Consider the following 19,882-nt stretch of genomic DNA (forward strand, 5'->3'; position numbering starts at 1 on the left):
CCCTTTTCCCTTCACACTCCTCCTAAATACCACTGCTGCATGTCTGCTGTGTCACTGAATATCGATCATGAGCTCCATATGGGAGCATCTAGTTAGCCTTTGTTCCAGATTGGCTTTATCCGCAGAATTTGCCCCTCAGCATCAGTGCTGTTTCTCCTGTTGCCAAGGAAATATTTCACGGAGCGCTGGAGACGGCATGATGTAGTCTCTCCACTGGCCTGTGAAATTTCCTCTGGTCCAAATAGACGCTCTGGTCTTCAGGCAGCTGAGAGATACCTGAACAGGCCATCGCTCTGCCTGAGATGCATTAACCAAGTAGCTGTTTTCCCAAAATACTTTACCGCTTGTTCTCTGTTCATATGTTGTTGTTTTTGTCATTGTTTTAACTCCACCTTCATTAGCACTTTTGAATCTGAAAGTATATTTGGCACAGGGCTGGAAAGCTATATAAAAAATGATGTATTTAAATGTTTAGGCCTAAGGCGAATACTAACTAACTAACTACGTAACAATACAACAAAACATTCATTAAAATCACTTTATACAACAGATACATTCGTTTCTCTAATTTGATTGGGCAAGCGGCGTTCAGAGTGCTGATATTTCCTAAAACGGCACTGGGACGGGAGGAAAAAAAAACTAAATTTACGAATTGAACCTAATTTTTTTTTTTTTTTTTGGAATGAAATAAATACTTGTATTTATTAAGGATGCATTAAATTGATTAAAGTAACCAAAAAATTACAAAATAGAAAGCAGTTATTGTCAATTGTAATGATAAATCACAATATTATTCTTTTGACTATTTTACTAAGCATAACTGGTTTTTAAAAACATAAAAATCTTACCAACCCCAAACTTGAATTGATGTATAGTAGTGTATGTTACTTAATACAAATATCTTTATAATTGTCGACACAATTATTGGCACCGATATTAAGCATTTTTATGGTTATCGGTATCATTCATTTTCAAAACTGATTTGCCGATAAAATTATTTAAAAACATTTAAAGAAAGCTTTTGTCAGAGCCCTTGTTATTCTTAATTTTGACATTAATTTTTACACCAGACATATATATCAGTTCAAAATATCGGTTATCGGTCTACTTGATCTGTAATAATCAGTATAGCCCTGAAAAACACTTATCGGTCGACTCCTAAGCAACATAAAAGCAATCATATTGTTTTGCTTCACTGTTCTTTACCAAGTTAACGCCAGCTTTCAGTATATTTATTTGAACACATGGCCTTTAAATCATGATTGTACATAAGCAGACAAGGTCTTGATCTTGCTGTTGTTTTCATTGGGGTGAGCTTTTCTGATGGGACAGCTTGAAAAGGACATGACAAGCAATGTAGCAGTGTGTGTTTGGATGTCCCGATTTGAATAACTAGGGCAGAGTCGGCTTCAGTGGACACCCACTCATCTGACTATATTTGGAAAACTGCAGCAGTAGTTTCAGACTTGTGAAAAGACAACAGTACTGGTTTCATGTGACAAGCCCATATTTTTCATATTTCCACTTTCACTTTGAATCAGAGTTGGAATTGTTAGCTTGACAGTGCATTTTAAATAAGAAAGACAGATTTTATGCATTTTGTTACTTTATGTTGTTAACTAGCAGCTTTGAGCTCTGTTGGTGTAGGTGAAACTGGGATAATACTGGGATCATAAAAAAGAGAATTTGCAAACCCCATGCTTACATTCTCAACAGTGTTTGCAATAAGCAAATGATGCTTTCTCATGTGCACCCCAGTCTGCTGTGATGATACATATGTATTTATAACGAGAAGTGCCAGAGGCATATACTGTAATGCACATTATGGTTCTCATTAGTAATGTCTACAGTGGTGTAAGCACATTCTCTCTCTGTGGTGCTTTATTAAAAAATAAATAAAAACCTAAGGAAGAAAGAACGGAAATTGTGTGGTTTCAGATATGTTCTTCTTAACACTATTGCGATTATTCATTGCAACGTTTTAAAGCAATTTTCAGCACAACAGGATAATTGGTAAATTATTTAGAGGGCCACAAAAACTAAATAGGATATATATACATTAAGTACCAGCATTGGGGAAAGTTACATGCGCTTTTAAAATTAATGCTTTACAATACTGCGTTAATCCATGAAAATGTAACTAATTGCATTACTTAGTTATTTTTTATGAAAAGTAATGCATTACGTTACTTTTACGTTACTTTTGTCAACTGGGCTGGGCTTATTTATTTGTTTTTTTTTAAATAACAAAAAACCTAAAAGTTACATTTTCGGTAACTGTAAAGGCCCTTTCACAGCAAAAGTGAAATGAAAAAGCCTCATGCTGAAGAAAGTGCCAGAATAATTGGGAAAACAAAGCAACTTGTATTACCTATTTAAATAAGTAACTTTGTAAATGTTGTAAATTTAAAAGTAATGCATTACTTTAGTTACTTGAAAAAAGTAATCTGATTTGAATATATTTTGAATATATTTTGAAATGTTTTAAATACTGATAATAATAATAATAATAATAATAATAAATGTTTCTTTAACAGCAAATCAGCATATTTGAATGATTTCTGGAGGATCATGTGACACTGAAGACTTGATTAATGATGCTGAAAATGTAGCTTTGATCAAAGGAATAAATTACATTTTAAAATATATTCAAATAGAAATCAGTTATTTTAAATAATAGAAATATTTCACAATATTACTGCTTTTGCTGTATTTTGGATCAAATAAATGCAGGCTTAGTGAGCAGAAGAGACTTCTTTTAAAAAAGCATTACAAATCTTATTGTTCAAAAACTTTTTACTGGTACTGTATGTATAAATAAATTGAAATAAAAGCAAGAAATAAAGTAATGTTAAGTATGAGTATTACAAGTTGTTAAATATTAGAATAAATAATTACAGAAAATAAATAAATAAATAAATAAATAATTAAAGGAGAACTCCACTTCCAGAACAACAATTCACAAATAATTTACTCACCCCCTTGTCATCCAAGATGTTCATGTCTTTCTGTCTTCAGTCGTGAAGAAGTTATGGTTTTTGAGGAAAGCATTTCAGGATTTTTCTCCATATAACGGACTTCATTGGTGCCCCGATTTTGAACTTCCAAAATGCAGTTTAAATGCAGCTTCAAAGGGCTCTAAATGATCCCAGCTGAGGAAGAAAGGTCTTATCTAGCGAAAAGATCTGTCTTTTTTTTTTTTTTTTTGGAAAATAAAAATTTGTATACTTTTTAAGCACGGGCTACTCGTGTAGCACAAGCTCTGGGATGCGCATTCACGACCCTACGTACTATTGAATCACGTCAAAAGGTCATGCGAACCGTAGGTGGAACTACAGACCCCGTGTTTACAAAGCAAACGTGCAAAGACTAAGAAAGTGCAAGTAAGTCAAACACTGTTTACAAACCAAAAGGTACAACGATGTCGGACGATTCTGAAGTTGTAGGAGAAACTAAGATGGAGTTTTTTGCCATACTCTACCTTTTTGAGCCGGAGTACACAGACGATGAACTTAGATGTGATTCGTAGTAGTGATGGGAAGTTCAGATCATTTTACCGACTCGGACCTTTGAGTCTGGTTCAATGTCAAAATGCCAAAATGCCAAAAAAATCTGACAAGTTTTCCGGTTTGAGTCGTTCGTTCATCACATGACGGCCCCAAAAGATGAACGAACGATTCAAAAACCTGAACCTAATAGGATGTTGCACATGCGTGACTGAACGAATCACTCCCCAAGACATATTAAAGATTCAATCAAAATGAACAAATCCTTCAAGAACGACCCATCACTAATTCACTAGTTCAAAATCGGGGCACGAATGAAGTCCATTATATGGAGAAAAATCCTGAAATGCTTTCCTCAAAAACCATAATTTCTTTACAACTGAAGACAGAAAGACATGAACATCTTGGATGACAAGGGGGTGAGTAAATTATTTGTAAATTGTTGTTCTGGAAGTGGAGTGCTCCTTTAAACAAACATGGCCACCTAGTCCCCATATGTCAGATTTCTATCTCAGAGCCATTTAATCAAACAATGGGTGGACAATGTTTTCATGGCTCTCAAACAGGAGGCAGAGTCTTTCCTTAAATGGACTGTTTGTTGCAGTTGCCATTCGGGTCATAAACATTTTGTTTGACCAAAAAGTCAAGACAGTATAAGAGGTTGTTGTGCAGTTCATTCACAGTGTGAATTGGCCCCATAAAAGATTAACCAGAGGACTCAGCTGCTGCCCATGCAGGGTTTCCAAAGGTTTGTTCACAAGCCCCATTTGTAGCGGCCTGATAAATAATATATGACATCACAGGCAGTTTCTGCAGCTTCCTGGCCTAATTGTGGTCAAACCTAGCCTAGAGTCTTATTGAACAGATCCGTCACAAATACCAAGCACTGGACCAAACTAGGCTAGTCGGATATGAACGAGTGTCATCACATCTCAACATCACAGACATTGAAGTCACACCAGACCAGAGAGGCTGTCTCGCAGTGGAGCTCTAACTCAGAGAGGACAGGCGGATGTCACTGAGAGAAATTTTGCGAGAAGAGGATTTGCTGATCTTTGGTCACATTTCCAAAGTCTTTAATGTTCCGATCAAAACACAGACATCCCAGACCCATCAAATTTTATAAATATTATTTATCAGAACATAACACTGCGTTTCGCTGTCTTAAAGAATATTTTTTGACATAGTGCCTTTGGCAGTGACTGCTGACTCTTTTTTGCCATAAATCTGTGACTGTGGACCTAAATTCATCCCAGCTCCTGATATTTTATCAAGGACTTTGAAATAGATGACCTGTTCCAAAAAAGAGGCGCATAAAAATGTCAAAGTGACATCTGCTCAGTCTGGGTAACTAATTAAAGGCATTGGAAATCATATTTAGGAACAGAGGTTTTGGAACTTACAAAAAGGAGTGTAAAAATTTGAGAAATTGTACAAAAGGACGCTATGTCCAAATTTTATACTTTTTTAAAGTATCTAATCAAACATTAAATGTGGAAGTAAAATAGTTAATTATAAACTGATAAAACAGACTCTTTGTTGCATACTGTATGTGTTAGCATGCATGTTAGCTAAACATATTACCTTAAAATTCAATTTTATTTGACTTTTTATCATTATACAGTTAAAAAATGATTTTAGACACTTAGACTTAGACACTAAAAATTGAAAGAGAACCACCACAAACATTTTGACATTTCCCTCCAGCTAACTTGCCTGTTGGGTCTCCAGTGCAAGTGCTTTACTTCAAACACATGTTCTTCTCTTTGTTACAAACTGAGGAACAAGTCAAAATCTATTTTCTGGTAATCAGCTGCAGGCCACAGGTGCTGAAATAAGAATTTAACCTGTATTTAACCGAGAATTAGGCATATTTAGACACACAGTCAAACCAAAAATTATTCAGACACCAGATTTTTTTTTTTTTTTTTTTTTTTTTACTAGTGGGTGCAGGACACTATAGCTCATTTCTGTAAGTGAGGATAGCAAACTAAAGTATTATACCCAAAAAAAAATCTTCATACATTGGACTACCAGTAAAACTGAAATTTGGGACCAAAAATTATTCAGACGCTTTGACCTGACCGTGTTTTGCTTATGTTTTTTTTCTTTAATTGCTAAAGCGACCTTTTTATACCACAGACTGAACAAAATTAAGCATTGCTTGGTAATTGGTCAACTATATTGATAATTGTGTAAATACTGTCATACTAACAGAATTTTTGGTTGACTGTAATAAATTACATACCTCTCTATCAGCGTTGTTTGACATGTTCATAGCTTGAACGTAACCAAATTACGTTCAAGGAACAAAATAAAAACAGGCTGATAGCGATGATTTTCAGGAATGGAATTTTGAGAAGAACGACTTTAAAGTGAGTCGACTTTCACTTTACGGGTTTAACGAGAGCTGTCAGTCAGGTTAAGAGCACTATACTGCATCATTACACTAAACAGACTAGTCTCCGAACTTTTGATCACCCATTTTATCTTTAGATAGCACAAATAATGCAGCCTACCTTGTAGTAAAAGCGAGCGCAGCGCAACCGTTCGCACGCTGTGCTTAAAACAGACTGTCATCGGACTCCTCCTCTTTAGTAACGATCATGCGATCCTTAATCTCTGGATGTGAAGTAGTTCGTTATAACATCATTTAGGGCACTGACATCACCAAGACTGAGCAGACTGAGACGAGTAAGATCGGTTAAGTGAGCAGCTGCAGTACTTTAGACAGCGTTGTTGCGCTCCGCCATCTCACCATATTACAAAAAAAAATAAATAAAACTTTGTGTGCAGTAGTTTACACAGGACTGGCGGAGAATGTGAATTGATACACCTTTACTAAATATGTTACGTGGTTTATTTTGATAGGTTAACTGTTTTTGTGGTGTTAAGAGAAAGCACCTCAGCAGCGCGTTCTAAACATAAGAGGAAGACAGTCATTTCTACTTGCTGCAACAAATGGCTATTTTTCTGCACTAAACAAGTAAATTTCGCCGAGATATTTTCAGAGATGATAGACAAGATGTTATAGAATAATAATTTAATGAAAACCTAATTCTGAATAAAAAAAGACATTCGACCTATTTTTCGAATTTCCTGAAAATGTCACAGCGTGACATCCGACGGGTTTTCCCAGATCGCATCACATATATTTTATATATAATCTAAAGTATTCCGTTTCAATAGTACAAAATGATACTTCAGTATTACACAGAATCACCCAAGTACTTTAACCCCTGCTGCAAGAAATTGCAAAAAACCTGAAATTAGACCACTGACACTGACCTACTGACTACTTTATTATTACATTCTGTTTTGCAAATAGTTTTTCCTTTGTGCCTTTCATACAGTGCTGTTATGACCTTGTCAAAAGCTTGTGGGTTGTAAAAATCAACTTGTTTTCTTCTGGTGGCCTTGTCGGGGTGATTCTTATTTGAATTGACAAGACTGAGAGTAGTTTCTGTTCAGCAACAAAATCTCCCTATTTTGACTTCTTATCTTGCAATGATGAAAAGTAGTGAATAAAAGCATTTTCAATAAAGACACTGAAAGTCAGCGACCCACTGTCACTGATGTAGTGGTTCATATTAACTGTCATATTTCAGAGTCTAGGAAATGCTTCTTGATTTTTAATTTCAAATGTCTAAAAAAATAATGGCGCACATTCTGTGTGCTCAAGTACCATAATTATAGATTTTTTTCTTTTACCCCCCTTTATTGGTTAGACTTCTGAGTTTTCTGAAAAAACACTTAACCATATATAACTTTGTATTTTTATTCATTTTGTTTCACTATCAATTATCAGACTGATAATAAAAATGGCTTACCTCAAAGTGTAAAGTATTTTCCCATCATTCCATATTCTGAGGAGCTGATTTGGTGTAGTAATCCAATGTGAATCTGCGTTCTTGGAATTTCTGAAGATTGTGTCTGGTAGCCAAATGAGTCCAACCATATTACTGTTCAAAGTCAATATTTTCATAGTGCTGTTATATCTGAGCCTGCTGTCTGTCCACGTCTGCGCAAAAATAATGTCAATCTGGTACTCCTGTAGGAAAGAAAAAAAAAAACTGTATCAATGAAGATGAACAACATATTGACTAAATAATACACTGTAGCTACAACAGTGGTCACTTCTAAACCACAAATATCTGTGGTCGGGAATTGAACAAGGGCACCAAAATGAACAAAAATACCCTATAAATTCATGACAAAGGGGAAAAAAAATGTCCCTGCACATGCACTACAGCTGATGTCAACACTGCATTAGATTGCTTTTATGTGCTGTTTTGTGCATCATTGAGCCTTATAACCAATCAAACCAAATTCTGTGTATTAGCCAATCAAAGGCTTACTAACTCTGATTAGTAAGCACTGAAAACACCAATCAGAGGTGCTTAAATTAGTCAATTCTGAAAACGCCACAGCTGTGTTAAGTGCACACACTCGCGAATTCCTTAATCATAAACACAGTGCAGATACAATGCAAATAAAAGATTCCTTTTGTGGCTTCAGTGGATAACTTGCACTAGACTACACTAACGTTATGGACTGATATGTTTGTCTGTGAAGCCAGAAATGAGACAAAATGCCCAAAATGCAGACACACACACACACACAAAAAAAAAATAAAATAAATAAAATAAATATATTATATATATACAACAAAGTACATAGTGATTATAATAATAAAGACAACATAGTAAGGTGAATATAATAATAAAAATTGCTCTCACAAATGTACAAAATGCCCCTGGAAATCAATTCCAGGGGGCAAATATTGCCCCTTAATTGAAAAGCTAATTTCTGACCCTGCTGTGCATCTATTTTTGTTGATTGATATTTAATATATAACCCATTCTAATAAATCCTGGACTTAATGGTCTTCTTTAGCACTCTTAATGCAATCCCACAGTGATTTATTCCTAAACAGCTCAGATGAGTGGAAACACAGAGCCTTACAGCAGCAGGCACAATTCATAGAATCAGCCCTTAAATTAATGCCAGAATTATTCAGTATTCAGTGATGGAGCACCGCCGATCCCACTGCGGTTTGGACGGAGGTCAAAGTCAGCTTTGAGATACTTTAACAAGGATTATGAGGTTCTGGCACAGTAGAAGCTGGCAGCAGCAGACACAGGAATTGAATGTGGGAAGAGACACATAATCACACCTCATGGTCCACAAACTTTCAGGGATTTCTTTGGCTTTAGAAGTCATTCTAGCAGCTGTACAGATGCCCCCAAAGTCTGCTGGATACTTGCATACGTAATTACATATTCCATCTGACCCATGCAACCTGTGAGGAAAACTGCTTATCACATTATGATTAAAAGCCATCTGATATATTTTTAGTAGTGTGATTTGGGGGCAGGAGGTCTTGATTTACTTTGCAGGTGACATTTAGAGGACGGATCCTTTTAACACAGCTAAAAGGGACGAAGCAGCAACAATTAAACAAAAAGCGAGTATGGCCAGAGTTTGTTGAAAGCTCAACAGCCGTTTCATAAATGCTCTTTGACCTTACAGTCTGAATTAGCGTCCAAAAAGGGGTAATTTTGAAATCAGATCATACCATTATTACATTAATTATGGTACATTGAATCTTATGCTTGAAAAAAAAAAAAATCCCTGGAGATTTTTTTTTTTTTTTTTTTTTGTCAGAGCGAATGCTGATAATGGGTTCACCTAATGGAGGATATGCGTTTAATATGCAGTCTGAGTGTTATTTAGATGTAAATGTTTCCTGGGTTATACGTTGGTAAATATAACCATAAAGCAGAATTTCTGAATGCAGAAGTTTGACAGGGTCTCTGAGGTGTTAGAGTCACTGCATCTGAAATGGTGCATAAATAGCTCAGAATCAATTTCCATTTCAAACATTTGCCACGATTAGAACGATTCTGTGGGAGCAGTCCAATCAAAATATGTGCCTATGCATCAGCGTGCGCATGTGAAAAAAGACCCATCTTCTTTGGAGTGATTTGAGGTAGGAAGACTAATGGCCTCATTATCTATTCCAGCTTTGATGTCTGAATCCGGCCCTATAAACGTCCAGCTAATTTACTCCAGCCGTTTCAACCGGCCAGCCTTTGAGTGCACTGACCCCACAAAAGTCTGCACAGATCGCCACACGGAGCTGATCAGTGTGGCCTGTGCTAACTCAGTAAATGATCCATGAGCGAGATAAATGTGGGCATCTGTGCGCTGCATGACAGAGACTTCCTTAAAATGTCATTGTATTGTACACCAAATTCAAAGTGATGACTTTATATTTCTTTGAATAGATTCAAAAAGAGCTCTGAAAGTCTTAATGCTTTCAAACTGGAGGTCTTTTGACCCCCAGGGGTTCAAAAGACAGCGAGAGCAGGTATGTTTAACAGAAAAACGGTAAATAAATTTGTGGTACTCTCCTCAATAGCGAACTGGAATCTAACTAAACCGAAATCGTTGAATAAAGTTGTTGTTTTTGTTTTCTTTGTGCACAAAAAGTATTCTCGTAGCTTCATAACATTGCGGTTAAAGCACTGATGTCACATGGACTATTTTAACAACGTCCTTATACTTTTCTGAGCCTGGGATGTTTCAGTTGCATTGCTGTCCATGCAGGGTCAGAAAGCCCTCAGATTTAATCAAAAATATCTTTATTTGTGTTCCGAAGATGAGCGATGGTCTTACGGATTTGGAACGACATGAGGTTAAGTACTTAATGACAGAATTTTAATTTCTGGGTAAACTAACCCTTTAATATTTTGATGTTTAATATTTTATTACATTTCATTTTACTTTTTTAAAGGAAAAAATCATGAGATAATTATTGTGTTCTATTAAGAGACATTTCTTATTTCTCCATACATGCAATGTGCATACTTTAAAGAAGAGTTTATATTTGTACTGTATCTTTCTGGAGAGTTTCTCATCGCGTTTGTTGCCTTCGGCTTGCTCACTGGGGGCTGTAACGCAATATTCTCTGTAAAGCTGCTTTGGAACAGTATTTATTGTGAAAAGTGCTATAAAATGATTCTCTTCGGGTATATAATCTAACATTGCTCTAAGAGTTGGTAGAAAGAAAAGATACACTGACAACTTAATACATACTTAATTCTTTTGGCTTTAGGACAGTGTCAGGACAGCCAATTATTTTATTTCGAAAACAACATGTGTTTTAATTAACACAACTACTATTTCGCACATAGTACAAATGAGTTCTTATGCATAAAAATGCATTTGTATAGGAAAATATGAGTCTATGTTCCATTACATTTTATGAATGGAGTGGATTAGCATATTTAGGGGACCTTGACATCAAAAACTTTGAAAGCTCTGTCTTCTAGCGGCTCTAAACTGATTGTCCCACTTCATAATTAATGATGCTTGTCACCTTCCAACCCCACGTACCTGTACCAGCCTGACAGTCATTTGACCTTTTGCTATCTCTCCCCAAAGGTGGGTCTCTTCATTATAATACCAGTCTCATTTATCACAAGTCAGTGGGCATGAGAGCCGTCAGGCCATAATTGTGACCTTTTGTTCTAGAAGCCAAAGGGAGTTCAGAGGTAGGCGGAAAAGAACATCACTTCAGGTCTAATCGCCGTCCAAGTGAAAATGTGTTGAGCGTCAGAATAAACAGAACTAATGTGAGGTGATTCCATTACAACAGAACAAAAACAATGCGCAGATGGTAAACAATATAGGGAGAGTGTTTGTTCAAAGATGCCTAAAGTCAAACTGTTGGCATTTTGTAAGCCACAATGTAAAATTAAGTATTAACTTTGCTCTTCTGAACAAAATGATTATGAATGATCCCATATAACCAAATGAGTGCAAACATTTTCTTGTTGTTTGAGAGTTCCAGACTGTCACAGTCTGTGTGCTGCTAGACAATCTGTTATATTAATTAGGTTTTGGAGTGCTGCTTCAAAGCTGCGGGCAAGCATCAAACGCTCGAAAAAAAGAAAAAAAAAATGAATGTTTTACAGTATTGAGTGCACACTCTAAATCACAAAGCTGATGGCGATACGGGAAAGATTCACTGAAGTTGTTACTGGTGTGATAAACAAGGTATTACATTGCCAAAACATTAGTACACACAACGCACACAATGAAAGTATTAAGAATACAAAGTTATTGTACTAAGTGTGTAAATGTTGCAGAATGGATGGTGGAACATGGCAACAGGTTTGTTTTTGTCCCACCGGATGTCTTTATCGCAAAGCAAGCCCTCACATACCTTACTAGGTCGCACATTTACTCAGCAGGTTTGACGGTTTGTGGGTTTCCATTGAAATGATTTTGTTAATAACAGTCTGCCATAGTTTGATTCCACCAGACTTGTTTTTGTCTGGATAATCCGTGGGGACGGCTGTGGAAATGGTAATGTGTGGAGAATGCATATAAAATCAAGGTTCTTGCTTTGTGGTACACTGCAATGGGAAGACTTATTTAATGAATAAGAAATGAAACAACTAATTCTCCCTTTCCTTAGAGGTCCTGACAGACACATTTATGTCAATGCTTGTATGCCAGCACATTCATTAGCTGCTGGCTTTGTTGTAGGGGTTGATTCAAAGAATAATAACTATTGTGTACAATGGCATTTCAGAAGGAACAATGGATATTGCTATAGATCTGCTATTGCTGTGTGCTATTATTATTTGAGTTAAAGGATTAGTTCACTCCTGAATTAAATTTTCCCATGTCATCCAAGATGCTCATGTCTTTCTTCAGGTGCTAAGAGGTTTTAGAGGAAAACCTTCCAGGATTTTTCTCCATATAGTGGACTTCAATGGGGATCAGCTGGTTGAAGGTCCAAATTGCAGCTTGCATTTTCTCTTCCAGCTTCAAAATTGTCCGACATTGTTGTTTTTCCTTTATTTGTAAAGGGCGTTTCACTTTCTTTGCACGCACTTGTGAATTGCGGTTTTTCGGTTTTGCATTTAAATAATTTTGTTGTTTTATTTCTCTCTGAATTTGCTGTGTGTGCCTGTGATTTCACATGCTGAGATGAGAAAAATGCTTTCCTGCTTATATTTAAAAAAGCAACACACGCAGAGCATCTTCCCTTCTATTGACATACAGCGATAAGCTTTTTCTATTTAAAATAACTTCCTTATGTGATCTGATGTGGATTTGTATCACAGAATGAGGCAGACAACATATTCTATACTCATATTCTATGTATGTCGATTAGCAGTGGCGTACAGATATACCTAATCATTATGAAAATACACAAGATGGCTTGAAGAACACAGATAAACCATATATTACTGCAGACGAGTGTTTATTGTCCTTACATTTCACCATTCAAAACGTTCAACGTATAACGTTATATGGAACAGAAGGTAATCAGTGCCACTTCTTTGACGCATATGCGGATTTTCTGAACGAGGGTGCCCTCTGGCGTCCAGTATGAATGAAACCAATCCTATTTTGTGCAAAAATCAAAAAAATAATACCTCTCTCAAAAGAAATATTAAGCAGACATATAATAATCCACACTTTTTTCAGTATACAGATGTTTACAGGAGTATTTTGTTGTTAATTTGTTGCAAAAAAAAAAAAAAAAAAACCAAACAAAAAAAAAAAAAAAAACACACTGATGTGGCAAGCTATTAGACCCAAACCGAAAACCTTTGAAGCTGCACTGAAACTGCAATTTGGACCTTCAACCCACTGATCCCCATTGAAGTCCACTATACGGAGAAAAATCCTGGAATGTTTCCCTCAAAAACCTTTTCAATTAATTTCTTTTTGACTGAAGAAATAAAGACATGAACCTTTTGGATCACATGGGGTGAGTAAATTATTAGGAAATTTTAATTCTGGAGTGAACAAATCCTTTAAATGTCAGTGCAAAATATATGTGCTTTCAAGGAATTTAATAATTTGACAAAAACTAAAACTATTATTTGCTCACCGTGATGTTAACTTTTTTCAGGGAACAACAGTAGAAACCTATTTTTGCCAAAGAAAGAACACTGGGGTACTTTTACCGTGCTTTTAGGATTTTTTTTTTTTCTGTATGGCAAGAATGTAACAATTCATCAAAAACTTATACTTTGTGTTTCACAGAACAAATAACAGCATACAGGGTTTGGATTGGCATGAGGGTATGAAAATAATGGCAGAATTTTCATTTTTGTGTGAGCTCTTCTTTTAGATGGGCATCAGAATGGCTTCATTTATGTGTAGTCCCATAAGGTCCAATCATTTTTTTATCTGAAATGTCCGCAGTTTACATCAGTATTGTTAACGGTTACCCAAAATACATCACCCTGGCTTTGTCAGCTCTCAAAAAACCTATAATGTGATGTCGGTTTTCCGCAAATAAGAACCTATTTTAATCCAATAAAGTGTCGTAACCTCAAGGGACGTTTGTAGCATCTGTGTACCCGTCTCCATAAAGCTTCATTCAAACATATTCTCTAGAAGTATTTCAGAGTGGAAATATTTTCATATGTAATTTCTGAAGGACTAGTAGGAATATCATTCATTACAGTAAATTGTCTGGCCCAGGCTCTTGTGAGTAAGGAATCATTTTCTGCTCCGGTTCCTGTCGTGTCCACAAATGACCTGCATACAGATTAGTGATTTCCCTGGGTCTCTCAGCTGTTGAGATCAGAATGAGTGAGTTAATTCCACCACGCCTGACAGGCACATCACGCCATTTGTGGTAATGACATCTCCCTGCTCCGCTGTCCCACACACACACACACACTTTCACCTTTGATTTGTGTGTAAGAGCCACAAAGTATCAGATTCATCAGGCCCCTTCTCCTCCCATAGCTCTAATTAAATTCCTTGTGCCATTTATCATCTGAGAAAGAGAATATATAAATAAAGGCCTGTTGAATGAATGATAAAACAGGCCAAGGCAGAGTTATGCAAGCTCTGTAACGTTCACGTCCAGAGGGATGGTATGGAGCAGCATTAAATGAATATGGCATTTAGCCATGACACGACCACAGGGGAGCGGCCCACAGGAAGTACACCGCGGGGAGTCCAGGTCTGAGGTTGTCTAAAGTGTTGCTTGGAACCTCAGAAAAAAAGTGTATTCTTTGGTGCCAAATGCTAACAAAACCAAAAAGTGCATTTAATTATTCATGGAATTACATTAATTAACAAATGAGCCTGTTGCTGCAAAGTCTAACAAGAACTAAAATTCTAATATAAAATCAAATGTTTTACAAACAAACACCATCTGGGCTCAAAAAGCAAATGTGTATTTATCCATTTTATTCAGTAATAACAGAAATTAGGAACGCACAATACTGCATATTTGCTGTGTTTTCTAATGAAACATTTTTGCAATTACTTGCAAATGCAAATTCCACAAAAAAGCCCCAATGTGTTGCATGCACTCTGCATGACGTAATGATGAATGATGCTTGTTCACACACCGCAGAGATCAGTGTTCTATGTTGTACTGAGAAATTACATTATCATTATACAGATCTAAAAAAAAAAGAGAGAGAGAGAGAGTTTCAGTAGAATAATCTCAATTCAAAGCAAACTCAAATTCAAAGACCCAACATGATTGGCATTTATCCATTATGACGGCAAGCTGTTATGAAGGAATACTCTTCTAGACAGAGAAAGGAAGAAGAATAACCCTGAAAGGATTAGTACTTTTGTACTGCAGTTTCCCAATTTAATTAAACTTACATTTTATGCACCCAATTACACAAACGTTTCCTAGTGTTATTGTGAGAACAGCTTCAGTGAGTTCCTTTACGTTCCTAAAAATGCAATTATGCAAGATGTGTCCGTTTCTCCTACCAGTATACATGGTATTTTATGATATTTCAGATACAGAAATATAGAAACTATTACTAACAAACTAGCTCATCTTAACACTGCAAACGTAAATTAGATAAATTATATTAAAAACAGCATAAAGATATTTGTATTCATTTATTCAGCAACTTCTGTACCAGAGAAATGAGTTAAGGAAATAACAATGTATTCTCGGGAGGCTTGAGTAAACTCTTTAGATTAGTCAGTGGAAAAGTTCTGTTTCCAGCGGAGCTGCAGATCTGTGCTACGTCTCCTGAGGACACCATGGGCTCTGAGGAACCGCATTTATATTACAGAGTCAACAAACCTGTAAAGTGGTAACTTTAAACCACTGAAAACCAGTGCTAATATGATATGTAACATTTCCTCATAATGTTGACAGCATCAGCAACACAAGCGTGTTGTGCAATGGTTTTTGCTTACTAAGTGTTGTTAAGTTAGTTTGACTAAGTGTGGTTTTAAAATAACTGTGTTGGATTAGTGTTATAGTGTGCTTTTTGTCTCTATTTGTAGATAATAACTGCCACAACCATTTATATCATGCGGAGTCCCTCAAAGATGTTATCCTCTTGAAGAAAAACAGACACTTCTCATCCTCTTGAGACAATGCTAATTAACACTTAGCATCCCCTATGGCCTAATAACGGAGCTTGCTGTTTGTGTCCTCATTGAAACTCTGAGAATTTACCTCCCGGTGAAAGTGTCTAGTTAAAGAAATGTCTGTGAACTGTTCTATATTAGATTTTTATCCAATTAAAAGAAAGTAGGATGACCTTGTGAACATTCTGAATTTCACAAACAAGCCTGTTGTGCTGTGTTCATGTTTTAAAGGGATAATTCGCCCCAACAATGAAAGTCCTGTTATTGTTTGCTCACTCATATAAAACCTTTACAGTGAATTGGGGACTGGAGCCTTCGAGCTTCAAAAAGATGGTAAAAGCACAATACAAGAACCATAAAAGTGGTCCAAATGACTCATGCGCTATATTACAAGTCCTGCTAGTCATAAGAACAGACTGAGTTGTAGGACATTTGAGTCAGTGAGAATTTGTCTGATCTGTCTGATTTGTGAATAAATCATTCAGATTAGCTCAAAAGAACAATTAGTTCATGAATCCGACATTGCCTGTTTTAAAACTTTTTTTGGTCTTTTTGTCACACAAAGCTAGTGTATGGCTTCAAAAGACTTTGAATATCTCACATGAATCAAAATAACCACTTTTATGGTGCTTTTTGGAGCTTCAAAGCAACAGTCCTTACTCACATTCATTATATTGATTTGTGCCCAGAATATTCTTCAAAATGCCATGAGGATGAGTAAATAATGTCCGGACTTTCATTTTTGGGTGAACTATAGCTTCACATAAAACTCGAAGTAGACACAAAGTAGTTGTGAACAGTGCTCCAAAAGAAAGCTGGTTTCTCTAGGAATTCCCTCTTGGAGAAAACTCCTTTCAGACTCATGTACTTTGCAGTGAAGCGAAAAAGTGCTTACACTGCTTTTTACTCCAATTCATTCTTCACCCCTCCGTCTGTCCTCCATATACACTCCTCTCATTCCACTCAGTTTCTTCTCGCTCTCGCACACACTCATTCACATTCTCCACATCGCTTTCTCCTCTGTCCGTACCCGTCTCAAGCACTCACCTTTCCACCTCTTCGTTCCTCCCTCTCTTTCTCCCTCCACCCCTCTCTTCATTCCATCATTTCATCCCTCTCAGTGTTCAAACTCACCATCTAACTCAGGTGCTTACCTGGTACTTCAAAAGCCAAACCCTACATTTCACACCCTCTCGAAAGAGAAATAGAGGCCGTGATGGTCTCCAGCAGACAGGCGTGAAAAGTGGCAGTTTTCTCTGATCATCTTAGCCCACCCAGACCAAGTGACAGATAAGTGGGCCGCTGACTTGTGGAGAAATGTTGGCAGCGCTCATGATTATGCCGCAGAAGTCTGCCGGGTCAACCTCAGCCCCTGAAAGAGGGCTGCATATGTTCACTGACATGTGCTGCTGCCCTCATTACAGACACCCCAGGGTTATTTTATCGATGGGAACTACAGGGTTTTCCAGCCTTACTGAAATAGCTAAATAGGTTATAGCTTCAAGCTGGAGGCAAAGCCATGCACTTGATCTAAATAGTCTATACCGCTTTCTTCTTCATCTTTCAGATAGCTGAAGATCACCCTGCAGATTTTACATACACAAACTGTATCGTACCTCTGTGCTGTGCTGTTAATATAATACCTACCCTGAAGCCACATATAAATGAGTTCACGCATTTGCCCTAACATCACAATCCTGCTCTTTGTGATGCATTCTGACAGGCTAACTCATGCTATATTTGCCTTTATGCATATAAAATGCCACATTTACAGACAGAAAAGTACTGATGGTCATAAATGCCAAGTTCCATGATGGGTCGTTAAACCGACGATATTCACAGTGTTAAACTACTAGGCATATGCAGCCAGTGAGCTTGTGGTTTTACATTTAAACGGCTGGTTAGCATTTACTAGAACATTTTGCAGCACGCTTTCAGATTTCCTCTAAAAACCCTCCACCCCCCCAGCTCCACCTGTATTTCTATTCCGCCAAGATCAAATACATTAACATTGTCATATTTACAGTGGGTACGGAAAGTATTCAGACCCCCTTAAATTTTTCACTCTTTGTTATATTGCAGCCATTTGCGTAAATCATTTAAGTTCATTTTTTTCCTCATTAATGTACACACAGCACCCCATATTGACAGAAAAAACACAGAATCGTTGACATTTTTGCAGATTTATTAAAAAAGAAAAACTGAAATATCACATGATATTCAGACCCTTTGCTCAGTATTTAGTAGAAGCACCCTTTTGATCTAATACAGCCATGAGTCTTTTTGGGAAAGATGCAACAAGTTTTTCACACCTGGATTTGGGGATCCTCTGCCATTCCTTCTTGCAGATCCTCTCCAGTTCTGTCAGGTTGGATGGTAAACGTTGGTGGACACCCATTTTTAGGTCTCTCCAGAGATGCTCAATTGGGTTTAAGTCAGGGCTCTGGCTGGGCCATTCAAGAACAGTCACAGAGTTGTTGTGAAGCCACTCCTTCGTTATTTTAGCTGTGTGCTTAGGGTCATTGTCTTGTTGGAAGGTAAACCTTCGGCCAGTCTGAGGTCCTGAGCACTCTGGAGAAGGTTTTCGTCCAGGATATCCCTGTACTTGGTCGCATTCATCTTTCCCTTGACTGCAACCAGTCCTGTCCCTGCAGCTGAAAAACACCCCCACAGCATGATGCTGCCACCACCATGCTTCACTGTTGGGACTGTATTGGACAGGTGATGAGCAGTGCCTGGTTTTCTCCACACATACCGCTTAGAATTAAGGCCAAAAAGTTCTATCTTGGTCTCATCAGACCAGAGAATCTTATTTCTCACCATCTTGGAGTCCTTCAGGTGTTTTTTAGCAAACTACATGCGGGCTTTCATGTGTCTTGCACTGAGGAGAGCCTTCTGTCGGGCCACTCTGCCATAAAGCCCCGACTGGTGGAGGGCTGCAGTGATGGTTGACTTTCTACAACTTTCTCCCATCTCCCGACTGCATCTCTGGAGCTCAGCCACAGTGATCTTTGGGTTCTTCTTTACCTCTCTCACCAAGGCTCTTCTGCCCCAATAGCTCAGTTTGGCCAGACGGCCAGCTCTAGGAAGGGTTCTGGTCGTCCCAAACGTCTTCCATTTAAGGATTATGGAGGCCACTGTGCTCTTAGGAACCTTAAGTGCAGCAGAAATTTTTTTGTAACCTTGGCCAGATCTGTGCCTTGCCACAATTCTGTCTCTGAGCTCTTCAGGCAGTTCCTTTGACCTCATGATTCTCATTTGCTCTGACATGCACTGTGAGCTGTAAGGTCTTATATAGACAGGTGTGTGGCTTTCCCAAGTCCAATCAGTATAATCAAACACAGCTGGACTCAAATGAAGGTGTAGAACCATCTCAAGGATGATCAGAAGAAATGGACAGCACCTGAGTTAAATATATGAGTGTCACAGCAAAGGGTCTGAATACTTAGGACCATGTGATATTTCAGTTTTTCTTTTTTAATAAATCTGCAAAAATGTCAACAATTCTGTGTTTTTCTGTCAATATGGGGTGCTGTGTGTACATTAATGAGGAAAAAAATGAACTTAAATGATTTTAGCAAATGGCTGCAATATAACAAAGAGTGAAAAATTTAAGGGGGTCTGAATACTTTCCGTACCCACTGTATTACAATGCAAAAATCTTCCAAGAGTTGTCCTGATAGAAATATACTAATATGGTGTCAGTATTACCATTGCTATATCCCTAACGCTAAGTTTTACATATATATTTACTTTAAAGAGGACAAATCAACAATATATCTGTGTATGATGTACTGATTATTTCTTTTTTTTCCCCCATTTCAGGTCCCCTATTAGGTCCTGGGTTCATTTTCCAGTGAATACGCTTTAATCTAGTCTATATAAAGCTAGTCAATCCATTCTATTCATGCAAGAAGCGTGTCTGAAATGTTTCCCTAAGAGTGTTAGATAAGCACAAAGGCCACCACTAACCTTAA

General features: G+C 37.2%; 1 protein-coding gene across 2 annotated transcripts in view; it reads right to left on the minus strand.

Annotated features, from left to right (window-relative positions):
• LOC127167251 (gamma-aminobutyric acid receptor subunit gamma-3) overlaps positions 1–19,882 on the minus strand; it is a 128,540-nt gene that overhangs the window by 38,670 nt on the left and 69,988 nt on the right. For both annotated transcript variants that reach the window (XM_051113174.1, XM_051113175.1), the window contains exon 4: positions 7,337–7,557. In XM_051113174.1, the coding sequence (XP_050969131.1) occupies positions 7,337–7,557 (221 nt within the window). The remainder of the gene's footprint in view (positions 1–7,336; positions 7,558–19,882) is intronic.

Source organism: Labeo rohita, chromosome 6, assembly GCF_022985175.1.
Source record: "Labeo rohita strain BAU-BD-2019 chromosome 6, IGBB_LRoh.1.0, whole genome shotgun sequence".
Lineage (NCBI taxonomy): Eukaryota > Metazoa > Chordata > Actinopteri > Cypriniformes > Cyprinidae > Labeo > Labeo rohita.